The sequence below is a fragment of the Sphaerodactylus townsendi genome, linkage group LG07 (assembly GCF_021028975.2).
Source record: "Sphaerodactylus townsendi isolate TG3544 linkage group LG07, MPM_Stown_v2.3, whole genome shotgun sequence".
Lineage (NCBI taxonomy): Eukaryota > Metazoa > Chordata > Lepidosauria > Squamata > Sphaerodactylidae > Sphaerodactylus > Sphaerodactylus townsendi.
Window position 1 is genome coordinate 24,258,148 of NC_059431.1, and position 13,874 is coordinate 24,272,021.

General features: G+C 43.5%; 1 protein-coding gene across 1 annotated transcript; it reads left to right on the top strand.

The window, feature by feature from the left end:
• Window positions 1–1,969: 1,969 nt before the first annotated feature.
• RIMOC1 (RAB7A interacting MON1-CCZ1 complex subunit 1) lies at window positions 1,970–10,617 on the top strand. Its single transcript, XM_048504473.1, has 6 exons — window positions 1,970–2,135; window positions 4,141–4,247; window positions 6,768–6,911; window positions 7,969–8,100; window positions 8,480–8,594; window positions 10,269–10,617. Exons 1-6 carry the CDS (start codon window positions 2,051–2,053, stop codon window positions 10,553–10,555), a joined length of 870 nt encoding a protein of 289 aa, XP_048360430.1. The 5' UTR covers window positions 1,970–2,050; the 3' UTR covers window positions 10,556–10,617.
• Window positions 10,618–13,874: the final 3,257 nt, after the last annotated feature.

Here is a 13,874-nt window from a genome sequence, read left to right on the forward strand (position 1 = left end):
ACTGCGGCCATGGACATGATTTGTGATTTTGATAGCGGAGCCAGGAGAGAATCCCGCTCCTGGACTATGTCTGAATTAAAACGATTGGAGGATTTATTCCGTTTTGTATTTATTTAGGTAGAAACTGGTTTGTATTAGGTAGAAATAGGATTTGTAAGTTTCCCTGTATTTGTGATTGTATGGAACCTCCTTGGCCCAAGGCAGAGAGCCATCTCTGCCCCACCCGGACCCTTCCCATTCACGTGTAAAAGTCTCCTGATACGCACGCGACAAAGGGAAACCTCGGTCAAGCGCCTTTGCCCTGCCTAATCTCTCTGCGTCAGCAGGCAGGATAAGGGGACTCACGTCATCAGCTCTTTGCTTCCTGACCCCGGACAACCTGGAGAAAACTCTTTGTGTGTCCCGTCCAGTGGATTACTTGGCATCGCCTACCTGCCCTGCTCTGGCCCTTGAGGAAACTTGAAGAAGGGGATGCCTATCGGACACTGATTGGTTCCTGCATGTTGCAAATGAATGATTGGTTGTTTTGAATTTTGTTAAGGAAGGGTGGTGGGCTGTGTTTGGGTCTCCCGGGCCCCGACGGGAGAAAGTGTACTTAAGGGGTTGCAAGGCTGCTAGGCAGCGCAGTGTTTGTGCGGAAGGGAGGTGCTGACACTTAGGTCAGCATCTCAATAAATCACTTTTATTTATCCAAGCCTTGTCGGGTCTTGCTTGGGTTCCTGGGCGCTGCCAAGAGCGGGATACCTCTGGAACGGAAAGTGTTATCCTGAGCAGCGCGGTAACAATTTGATGGTGATTTGTGGTTGACCCAATGCAAAAAAAACCCCAAAAGATCCATGAGGATCCATGGTACGAAACCTTGTTCTTGCTCTATTATGGCGCCACAAAGTTGTGGATCTCTGATTTTTGAAATGCAACTCGTGACTATGATGTGTGATTGATGGTGATTTTGGGATGACCCAATGCAAACAAGGAGGATCCGTGCAGTGCCACCAAGTTTTTGTGTCACTGTGGTGCCATGAAGCATTGGATGAGAAATTGTTGTGTTCAGATCTTGTTGTGCTAGCGGCATGCCTTGTGATCTGATGGTGAATTTGGGGTGGCCTGAAACAACAATCCCAAGGATCCATGCTTTGCAATGACGTTTTTTGCCACTGTGGTGCCACGACACATTGGATCCATGATTGTTGTGTTCAGATCTGGGGCTACAGACATGACATGTAATTTGATGGTGATTTTGGGGTGAACTGATGGAAAAATCATGAAGATCTATGAGGACCTATACCTTGCCACCGCTGCAGCACCGGATAAGTGATTGTTGTGGCTCTACTTATAGGCTAAGACTTGCTTTACAACATCATGGTGGTTTCACCGATTAAAATCATCTGGAGTTGGCTTTCGCCCAGTCCCATCATTCGTGGGACTCCTTACAAATACTTGGAAATTATCCACATTGAACACAATGGGACTTCCTCCCGAGCAAACACATAAAAGATCAGACTGTAATGTGTTACTTTTAACTTAAAGGCCCCTTCTGCACCTGCATAATAGTGCACTTTCAATCCACTTTCAATGCACTTTGAAGCTGTGCGGAATAGCAAAATCCGCTTGCAAACAATTGTGAAAGTGGATTGAAAGTGCATTACTCTGCATGCGCACAAGGGGACTTAGTTAAACATCAGTTCATGTGATCCGTTTGGCATGCTAATTGCAGGCCTTCCAATCTCTTACAGGCACATGTGCAAGCCACCCATGTTCTGTGCTTGTCAGTTGGCAAACCTGAGAACCCAGCTTGCAACCAAGATACGCGAATTGCAACTTGCCTCTAACAAAGGTCTCGTTCGCAGTGAGGCTTGCCTAGCACAGCTCCGCCCCTTGCGCCTACCCAATGCTCTGCGCCTAAAAGGGAACCTTCCTGCCCTCGGCTCGTCCTCCTCGCGTGATGCGCAGGGGAGGGCCTGAGCACGCGGGGGGGGGGGCCGTCACGTGAGAAGGCTGACTCCAGCGATCACGTGGACTCAGGCACCCACCGTGGCAGAGTGGGTGCCCCATGGCAGGGGCTGGCGTTTTGCAGCAGCGGCTGGCGGGGCTGGAGGCGAGATTGTGCCGTTTGCGCACCGATGGGGGCTCTGATGGTAAGGGGAAAGGGCGGTGCGTTCTCCAGGTTTCCTTTGTTGTTGTGCATTGTCTAGTATTCTGCACGAATTCATCTTTCCACCCTTTGTGTTCATCCTAGTCTCGGTGAGCCCCGGGCACGCGTTACATTACACGTGTTGCCCATGATTTTTCTTCGTCTGTCATCCTCGCATTTCATTCAACGTGGATCTGGCCGAATGCACGATATGTGTGCTGCGTTTATTCACGCGCCGGCCCATGGCGTTATTTTTAAAGTGATTATTTTTTTTGGTCCGCATTTCAATGCAGTATATGTGCTTTAAGTGATGTGTGTACCGAGCTACAGATTTAACGCGGATTAGACTTTCACCCTCTAAGCCCTTGTAGAGAATTTAGGCTTGGAAGGCACAGAACAGAAGGGTGCCTGTGTTGGTAACTCCAACCCAGTCTCTCCCTGATCCACTGGGAGTAAACCGTAGGAGTTCTTGGCCCTGAGTTAGGATGTGCAAATTCAAGGCTGGGCTAACTTTTTGGAATTTACCTGCTTTCTATCCTACCCTCCCCTTTCAATACTCCGTTGCGTTCTCTTTATTTCCTCTCCCGCTACTCACGAATTTTCTCTGGATTTTCCACTTAATAATTTGTGACAATATGCTTCAATGCATGTCTGTTCAAGTTTTAAATTTAGTAGGATTCCATTGCAAATTGGTTATGTGGAATTGTTATGTTCCTTGTGATATATTTTGGAGTTCTTCAGTGCGATACCGCTTTCTGTTGCAGGTGACATTCCTGTTCTGTGAGTAAATTAGTGGTAAAGGTTTGGGTCTCCTGTGTAATGCTCCAAAATAGATCTTTTTCTGTTTAAGTGACTTCCTTCATTGGAGTTTATATCCTATTCCAGTAGTAACAATACAACTCTGGTAAAAGACAGCTGATTTGTTTGTGTTTGATTCTTGCATTATATCCTTTTTCCTGTTAGCTCTGACTCCAATTTCCTCTTACTGATTTCTCTCAAAACACACTGCACCTTCCTGCTGTGAGTTAACTGTCACCATAGTGTATGCTTGTTATGCCCAAATTCCATTAGGATATTCCTCTGCCTTTTCTGAACCGTCCACCCTCAAGATCTGCTGTCTATTTCACCTCTTACTCCACTTTCTCACCGGCTGCTAAGTAAAGGATCAAGCATGTTTTATTATCTACAGCAATTTGGCAATAACATTGGTAATTCTCCTGGAGGGGAGAGGATTGTACAAATATATAATGGTATCTGCTGTGAATAAAACACTTCAAGGGGGGAATATTTAGTCTACAGCTAGATTTAGGGAGGGCTTGTGGCTTGGAGTGGAGCAACTGGCTGGTGTGCAGAAAGTCCCAAGTTCAATCCCCAGTATTTCCAGTTAAGGATCAAGTTGCAGGTGATATGAAATTCTTGTGCTTGAGATCCTGGTAGTAGATAATAATGACCTTGATGGACAGGTGTGATTCAGGGGAAAGCAGTTTTTTTTCCACTGGACACAGTGTGTAACAGACTTCCTCTGTGATACACCTCTGAAGATGCCAGCCACAGATGCAGGCAAAATGTTAAGAACAAGATCTACCAGACCACGGCCACACAGCCCGGAAAACCCACAACAACCAGTTGAATCTGGCCGTGAAAGCCTTCGACAATGCATGGCAGCTTTATGTGTTCATTTGTATTATTTACCTTACAGCTGTTGAAATCTTAGGCCACTAACCTGAAAAAGTATTGATTGCACAATTATGTTCATATGATTCTCTCTATTCAGATATTTACTGTATATTCTTATTTTCTCTCCAAAGCAGCTACAACCTCATTTTTCTCTGATCCATTTTTCCTTTGAACAACAACTCAGCAAGGTACCTTAGACAGAGACCAAGGTCCCCCAGCAAGTTTCCATGCTGAGTGGGGATTTGAACCTGTGTCTCCTGTATCCCAGTCCAACAATCTAGCCCTATATATTGCTGGTTTAACAAAGTCTTTTTGCCTTTATTCATCAACAGATCCTTTCTTAATGCAAGCTTCTGGTACTCTAGGAAATCTGAGGCACCTATTTGAAGATGGTGGAGAGAACAGCACGTTTTCCAACCTCTTGCAACTTTATGCTCAGGTATTATGCTATAATGCAGAGTCAGCTTTCTTAGATCGCAGTTCAAAGGCAGCCTAACACAAATTGCAGCAAGGGGTTGGAACCTACCAGTCATTTCCATGGACAGTACGGGAGGTGGTTTCTGATTCCCCCAGCTCCAGTATATCTCAAATCCCCTTTCATACCTATGTCCCCCAAGAGCAGCTTTGGGGAATGTTCCTTTCATTGAGGAGCCAGCGTGGTGTAGAGGTTAAGAGCAGGTGGATTCAAATCTGGAGAACCGGGTTTGATTCCCCACTCCTTCACCTAAGTGGCAGAGGCTTATCTGGTGAACCAGATGTGTTTCCACACTCCTACATTCCTGCTGGGTGACCTTAGGCTAGTCCAGGGGTCTGCAACCTGCGGCTCTCCAGATGTTCATGGACTACAATGCCCATCAGCCCCTGCCTGCATGGCCAATTGGCCATGCTGACAGGGGCTGATGGGATTTGTAGTCCATGAACATCTGGAGAGCCGCAGGTTGCAGACCCCTGGCTAGTCACAGTTCTTCGGAACTCTCTCAGTCCCACCTACCTCACAAGGTGTCTGGTGTGGGGAGAGGAAGGGAAAGGAGCTTGTAAGCCACATTGAGTTTCCTTACAGAAGAGAAAGGTGGGATATAAATCCAAAGTTGTCTTCTTTCCGGCTGCAGTGGAGATGTGGGGAGGCAGAAACATCCTTCCTGCAGTGGAGACTTTAGGCAAAACCTGAGCCATACTATGGAAGCCTATTGTCTGAGTCCCTGTAAATGGAAATAGCCCAATGCAAAAGGATGCTGAGTTTGAATTGTCAGCATTAAGAACAACATTTTATATTTGCTAAGAGTATCAAAGAGTGGATAGTCTTAAGAACATAACGGTAAGTAGAGCCACACTGAATTAGACCAGTGGTTCATCTAGACCAGGGTAACAAACAGGACAGAGAGGCTGAGGTCTTCCTCTGATGTAGTATTCAGAGATTTGCAGCTTCTGTAGATGGGGACTAGTACTGCTGATGGAGCTATATCCTTCATGAAGCCATCTGTGCTCATCCACTGTCAGTGAATCCCACAATTTAAGTAATCATTGAGTAAAGATATAATTCCTTTTGTCCATCCTGAATCTGTTGCCTTTATTGGATATCTTTAAATTCTTGTTCGATGGGAGAGGGAGAAAACATCAGCTATCCATTTCTCTACCCCGTGTGTCATAATTTTGTAATTATCATGTCTTCATATCTTTTTTGACTGAGAATTCCCAGACTCTTCACCTTTTCCTCGTAGGAACAGTGCTCAATCCCTTAATCATCTTGGTTGCCCTCTTCTCTGTTTCTTATAGCTCTGCAACTTCCTTTTTAAGACATGGAAACCAGAACAACAAAATATTCCAAATAAGGCCACAGCAAAGATCTACACAGGGGCCTTACAATGTTAGCTGTTTTATTTGTAGCCCCCTTATTAATAATCCCAAACAAGGAGCTCCCCTTCTTTAGTACTGCTGGAGCACTGAGTTGATATTTACACTGAACTATTCATTACTGTCTAAAGATATTTATTTATTTATTTATTTTATTACTTAAATTTGATACACCGCCCACCCACAAAAGGCTCTGACTTTTTGCCTCTTGGTCTCAGCCAGTTCAGATCTGATCAAATATATATTTACAGTTAGGTAGAACTTTTTGCAGTGTATATCACATTATACTTACCTGAATAGAACTTAGTTGTTTATTTTTATCGATTGTTTATTTTATATGTTGTAACCTGCCCTGAGCCCTACAAGGGTAGGACGGGAAATAAATTTTATATAGTTAATTAATTAAAATGTATTTATTACAATAAATAAATTAGCCATGTTATTGCCCACTCACCCAAATTGGAGCCCCATTGCTGACTTCCCTCTGTTCTGAACTGTTTTTTTCTGTTCTGTTTTATGCTTAACTAGTTTTCTGATCCATAAGGGAACCTGTCCCCTTACCCTGTTTAATGGAATCCATTTAAACTGACTGACTGATAGTAGACCACAGGTACAGTTCTCAAATAGTTCAGGAATGTGTTTTTTTATAAAGATTGAGACTATATAGTGTTCGGTATGCATTATCTGTTGGCTGTATGTGCTAATTTGCTCACCTGCATTGTCTTCTACTTACTGTATACCATTTTTTAAATTGTTTAACATATGCCTGACACACTTTGTTTGGAGATTTGTAATCCTAGTTTTATTGATTACATTGATTTACACTGTGTGATCTGCTTTTGCCCTGGCCTGGATAGCCTGATCTCACCTGGTCTCAGGACTTAATCTTTCTGAGACTATGTCAGTGGGATCGTGAAAACAATCCTGAACTACTTTTTTAATTGTATCATTTTAAAATTGTGCTTGGTTTGATGTTTCATAAATCATCTGAGCTCATGCATCCCCTTCTCCCAATTTCGGAGCGGTGGCAAACTATAAACTGCTAGTTTGGATGAAAAGGCAATATCAGGTTTGTTGTCTCAGACTTGTTAAACTTATATTTTTGTAGGCAATTCTGGATATCACCTACTTTGAGGAAAACCAGCTTGTAGATGAAGATTTCATGGAAGTCTCATCGTTACAGAAAGTGGAAGAACTCATCCATGTACTTTCAGAGCCAGAAACCTTGATTGAAGGAAGCAGTGAGAATGAAGTGAGTACTGAACCAGAGCTACTCGTAATCAGATCTTAGTCCAGTAGCACCTTTGAGACCAACAAGATTTTCAGGGTGTAAACTTTCAACAGTCAAAAATCCTTTTGTCAGACATGGAGTAGCCTTCCCACATTTAGTAAATATATGGGATTGTTGCTTGCTGGGTTTATGCGATCCTGTTTGTGGAAGCCTGTAAAGCATAGAGGTAGTGTGATCCTAGTGTGATCCTAAAGGCACTTTTCTGGGAGCAAGCCCAATGGAGTAGAGTAGCTTTCTGAGTGGATCTGCTTAGGAATGAACTGTAAGTGATCTTTTTATCTAATTCCAGAGATGTTGTTCCCCCATTCTAAAGTAATTATTTGTAAGAACCAGGAAAATGGCATTTATTACTATCTTGCAAAAATAACATTTAAAAAGTCTTGCCTGCTTTGAAATGTAGTATTGAAGCTGGCAAAGCTCCTTTCAGGGTTGGAAAAGGATAAAGGAGTGTAACACTATGAGAGACATGAGAAACGGGGTGGGGGAAAATTGGGGGATACCTTTGCCGTTGTGTGGATGAGCCCTCCTTGTACATCTACTCAGAAGTATTGTTACATGTCTAATTTATTTTAGTATATCTTGATCAGAGTAGCATACATTGGTTTCCCCTCCTCCATTTTACCCTCACAACAACCCTGTGAAGTAGGCTAAGGGCTGAAAGACCATGACTGGCCAGCAGTGACTCAGTGAGTTTCATGGCAGGTTTGACCCCAGATCGTAATCCAACATTAGCAACTGCACCAATGTGGCTTTCTGATTCTACCTGTTTTTTCCTTTGACACGTGTAGCTGCACCGTCATGCTTTATCTCTCTTCAGTCAGAATCTGTCAGTATGCTGAGTGTTTTTTAAAAACCTTGTTGTTGAAAGCATTATTATTTACTCCTTTAAATCATGCTAATATATATTGTGGTTCACTGTGCTAACAGGAAACGTCTCTGAATGTGAAACAATGCTTGTATTTGCATTTTTCCCCCTTTGGATTTCCAAATAATTTAACTGATATGGGTCACGTTTCAGCCGCTCACTGTGCTTGGTGTAGAATTACTGGAATGCCTTTACTGGAGAAGAGGAGCCTTGCTCTACATGTTCTGTCACACAGTTAAAGGAAGGAAAGAATGGTTAACGGGCAAGATGGAAATCTTTAAAAAGGTAAACACCCCTTCTGCTTAATAGCCGCTGTAATAAAATTATGTGCTTCTGTAAGGATCATGTCATTCCTTCAGAGTCTTCATAATAGCATAAACCTCAAATAGAATTGCACATATGAATCTGCCTTTTACTGAATCAGTCTGTTGGTCTACAGTGTTTAGTATTGTCTGCTCAGACTGACAGGGGCCCTTTAGGGTTTCAGAAATAAGTCTTTCACACCCCTCCTACCTGTCTGGTGTTTTTTTTAAAAAAAAATTGCCTAACTGATATGATTTAAACTTCCTGTGAAAGCATCAAAACAGCCACCAAAGTCATTTAAAAGACCACTGTGGAGTCTTGCATTGAATGTAGCCCTAAATTTGTCTCTGTTCTGCTTTAGTTCCTTAGTGAAGGAGTCAATTACTTGGTGAAGATGCTTGGCTTTAGATGTTCTGTTAATCCCATTGAGGACTTTGGATATCAGGATCCAGACACAGCTAGACTGCTCCATGAAGGTAAATATTAGACATATTCTGGGCTTTTCCTCTGTAAAAGAAACTGTATGGGGGAAAGGAAGCATTGGATTAGAAAGTTAGAGGGTGGAAAATTAAGGCTGTGACTCAAATTAGATGTCTGTCATCTTTTGAGTTAAGTTATTTGTAAACTACACAATATCCGGACTTAGAGTCAAGCTTGTTTAAGTGACTTTTATTTTGTACATAGTGTATATGAGAACTGTCTTCACTTATGTTTCGGATGTTTGTGGTAGAGAATCACTTCAATATAAGACCAGAGAATCTCTTATGAAGTAGCTCTTCATTTTTCTTTTTCTGCTTACAGGGACACTTTGTGTTTCCCTTCGATGTTTATAATCGATTCAGCTGTTTGAGTGTAATTGTGCTTTCAGTGTAATTGTGCTTTCAGCTTTTTCTGAGTTACGCCAACCCCCAATTGATGGTTGCTATGGTGGATTCCCCTTTTGAGTTAAAGCATCCCAATAAAAGAACAAGTTATCAAGCTGGAAAAAAATTAAGTTTATTTCTGGTACAGCAGCTTAAGTTGCAGATTTTTGGCAAGAGGCTGTAGTAATAGCTTTCTATCCATCTGAGCTTTATCACTTTCTTTAAAGAAAAAGGCCCTGTAGTAAGAATTATGTCTAAACAGCAGCTGAGTCAAATCTCCTTTTGAGTGAACTTACACTGCCTTTGGGCAACTCCCAGATGGGTAAAATGGGTATAATATTGACCTGCTTTATTAGGTGGTAGCTAGTGTACTGAGAGAATGTATTGTGAAGTCCTTTGAATGCTTGGGGGAGGCACTGTGTTAAATATAGTAAAAACAGTGCTACACACTGGAAAAAATCACACTGGTAATTTTCGGCACACTGATCCCCTCAACATGGGCTTGAGGAGGGGGGCTCAACACAGTGTGTTGGTGAGAGAACTTTCCACAAGGTTGCTTTCATTCAGTGGAGCGTTTGCAGACAGAATTTCTGACTGTTGAGCATAACTTCCTTGCTCCCCTGCTCTCATTTTAGCCCTTTTACTGTGTATGTGTGTGAGAAAGTTGTTGTCTGTGGGCTGAAATAATTCTCTCCATTGGAACACTCCTCCAGATCCAAGCCATACCAAGTGCAACAGGGGTTTAAGTGGAAGAGTCTGCGGTAAATCTTTTAATACATTGTCACAAGCTGTGACTGCAGAATACGATCTCAGAATTTGATGCTTATTTTCTCTATGTTTATTCATGTGCAAAGCAATGAGTGAGCTACCAGAAGGAAACAGCAGGCTTTGTGAACAAGAAGAACACATTTTCTTCTTGAACACATTTTATTGCCATTCCCACATTAGAATATTGTTTTACCCACTGTCAGTCTCCGTTCATCTTCATTCATGGCTCCATGACTCTCCTTATTTCACTGTATCCACTACTGACTTCCATCTTTTCTAAGCCCAACATTTTCCTTACAATTTGGGAACTGCACAAAAGTTCAAATTTTTGCATAAAAATGCACCCGCAATTCAAACGCAGAATGAAATCTGAGCTAATATTGGCAGATATCGCAAATTCAAACTGATAGGTTTGTCTACTGCACCCCCAAATATGTCTCAGCTTACAGTGCTAAGTGTCTGTACATACCCAAAATCTGTATCAATTCCAACTATTTTTTTCTCCCTTTCCGTGAGCAGGTATATTCAGTGATACCCATCTACTAGCTATGATGTACAGCGGAGAAATGTGTTACTGGGGACTGAGTTTCTTTGGAAAAGGAAAACCACAACTGCAAAATGCAGATGCTGGATCCAACAGCGAACATCATTGTAGCGCACACACTGAAGTTCTAGACTTTCGAGATATGGGAGAGAAAATGTTGCAGAAATACGTTGCTGTGTGTGAAGGACCTTTAAGAGCACATGAATGGAACACCAGAAACGCAAGGCTTATTTTGGACTACTTTAAACAGCTATCAACCTAATTTACTTAAGTGTCTGTATGCTTCTAAGAAGAAATATTAAACTGGCAAGAAAGAAAACCACATTTAAGCCTCAAGATTTCTGAAAATGCATCTCTTGTGGCTTTTTAACACATCAATGTTAGTGAAACTGATAGGGGAAGTTCAAACATTGTTAGATGCTGCACAATTTTCTCACGCGTAATCCTGATGGGCGATTCAAACTTTTTGAGTGCAGACTTTTTGCTAGAGAATGTTAAGCTTGTTTTGACAGAATTAGTTAATGATCATTAGTTTGTTGAAGGAAGCAGAGCTGTGCAGGAGAAAATAAAACAGGGGTTGTGTGGATTTTTCTGGGCTCATACAAACATTATTCCAATCTTAGCCAGTCTGCAGGCTAATAGCAGCATATATCATGGGCCTTGTCCAGAATAGCTGAATCTGGTTTATATGGATTCAAACTTGTAGCCTGTCTATAACTGGTAGCAGCTTTCCAGAGTCTTGGGCAGAGATCTTTAACTGGAAATGCTGAAGGTCAAATATGGTATTTGATGTATGCAAAGCCTATAGCACACTCCTTTCCTGAAGATAGAGGTGTAGGGGAGGATTAGGGTTATTCTATATATTATACAATATGATTATGCTAGATCAATTAAGATGGGATTTTAAGTTCAGAGGCACAACCTGTGTCTGCTCCAGAAACAGATATATGCTTGGTATAGGTCAGATTAACTGCATTTGGCACAGCAGGGCTCCCCTACTTTGTTGAGCCTGAGGATGCTATTGGAATTTTGAGAACAAGTAGCTAACTGCAAAACGACTGTTCTTGGTATAGGAATCAGGTACAAAACGTTATCTTGTTCCCAAATGGGTGCTCCCTGCAGTCACAACGGAGAGAACTGATGGGGCACAGTGGTTCGGTTGCTAGACTGGCGGCCCAATCTGGGGAGAGGGGAATCGACTCCTAGAAGCAGTATGGGCTTGTGCCTGTGGATTTGCCCTTTCTGGGCCACCTCGTTTGGCAACGGGGCAAAAACACTGGTAGGCTGCAATACCCTGGAATGTCCAAACACAGCTCTGGACATGGTGTCAGTGCCACAGCCAACCCCATCTGCACAGTGGGGGGCAGACCAGAGGCATTCCTGGGGGTGGAGCTGACTAGTTGGTTTCCGTCTGGGCTTTAGAACCAGGAATGCCACAACTTGGGCTTCAATGTTATTCAGCCCTATGAAAGGCTTCCAGGTGGCCAGGGTTTCTCCCTCTTCTTTGTTGCACCCTCACACTACCTGAAAGCCCTCTAGAGGTGGCACACCAGCAGAGCCGTTCCTGGCTGCCATGGCCTCTGAATTGGGCTGTAGGACCTGTAATAGCTGGGTTCAAATCCATGCTCTGCCATAAAAGCTTGTTGGTTGGTGCTGGGCCACTAGAACCTCTCAGTTTAATCTACTTCTCCAGGAGGAGGAGAGAGCAATGTGATAAGCTGCTTTGGATCCTGATTTGAGAGAGAAGCAGGTCCACAGAATAAAGAGATGCCACATTAGAAATCCCTACAATGAAGTACGTTGCCACATGACTTACAAAGCTGTCTTCAGCCGAGCTAGATCACTGGTAGCAGCAGTCCAAAATCTCTGGCAAAGGGTTAATGTTTTTAAACAAGACTCAACTAGCATTTGAGGCATGACTCTGTAGTCTTGCAGCAACGGAGACAGAATGTTGTTTCGGCAAGTGAGGGATGCAGGGGACAACTCTGCCGTCCTGTTTCTCCCCAAGCCCTTTTATTGACAGTTTACAAGAGGAAAAACAAGGCAGGCAGGGGTTTGCAGCACCTGGATACAAGACAATGAACAGGGCAAAAGGGCGCAGGGGGATTTGGCAATTGCACGTACACATTAGAGCCAGGAGGTCTTGCAACGTCAGCGGTTTCTCCGAATCCACATTTTGGAAGGAGAGGTCAGTTGGAGGAGTGTGAGATACCCTTTTCCGGGGGTGTGCCCATCGTACTCCAGCGTCTCCCAGGCATTCATGCCCTCCAACATGACTTTGCAACCAAGGTATATAGCCCCCTCCGGCATATAGAAAAAGGTGGCTACTCTTGTGTACATAAGCACGGGTGTTTTTTGCTAAAGTTTAGAACTACACTATTGTCAACTTGAACAGAAGAAGAGTTTGGATTTATGTCCTGTTTTTATTGTACAAGGAGTCTCAAACCCCTTTTCCTCTCCCCACAAAAAACACCATTTGGGGTAGGTGGGGCTGAGGGAGTTCTGAGAGAACTGGGCCTAGCCCAAGGTCACCCAGCAGGTTTCATGTGGAGGATCAGGGAAACAAACCCAGTTCACCAGATTAGAGTCCACCACTGGTTCTCCAGAGTACAGTCCACTGCTCTTAACTACTATACCATGCTGTTTTCCACGACAAATCTGAGCGTCTTAGAGATACAAGCATGGAGAGCACCTAGATCACGTGTATCTAATCTGGAGGAACTGGGTTTGATTCCCAGCTCTGCTGCCTGAGCTGTGGAGGCTTATCTGGGGAATTCAAATTAGCCTGTGCACTCCCACACACGCCAGCTGGGTGACCTTGGGCTAGTCACAGCTTCTCGGAGCTCTCTCAGCCCCACCCACTTCCCAGGGTGTTTGTTGTGAGGGGGGAAGGGCAAGGAGATTGTAAGCCCCTTTGAGTCTCCTGCAGGAGAGAAAGGGGGAATATAAATCCAAACTCTTCTAGATGTAGAAGTCGCTGGAGAGCCAGCATGGTGTAGCGGCTAAAAGCAGGTGAATTCTAATCTGGAGAACCGGGTTTGATTCCCCACTCCTCCACCTGAGTGGCGTAGGCTTATCTGGTGAACCAGATGTATTTCCACACTCCTACATTCCTGCTAGGTGACCTTGGGCTAGTCACAGTTCTTCAGACCTCTCAGCCCCACCTACCTCACAAGGTGTCCATTGTGTGGAGAGGAGGGGAAAGGAGTTTGTAAGCCACCTTAAGTCTTGTTGCAGGAGAGAAAGGTGGGATATAAATCCAAACTCCTCCCCTCCTCCTCCCTAGCCTGAAACAGAACAGAGGAAAGACCAGTGGAATAGAAGCTTGGCCTCTGGAAAATGAGTGTAAAGTTCATGTCTGCCATGGGTTTTCTTACTCCCGACTCCCCCATAACACTAGAACACTAGAACACTAAAGCTGAAGACGGACAAAAGGAAACATTCGTTAATACACCACAAAGTTAAATTGTGGAACTCACTGCCTGCCACAGGATTCTGTCACGGCTGCCAACTTTAAGGGCTTTAACAGAGTTGTGGACAAATTCATGGAGAACAAGGGCTATCAGTGGCTACTAGACATG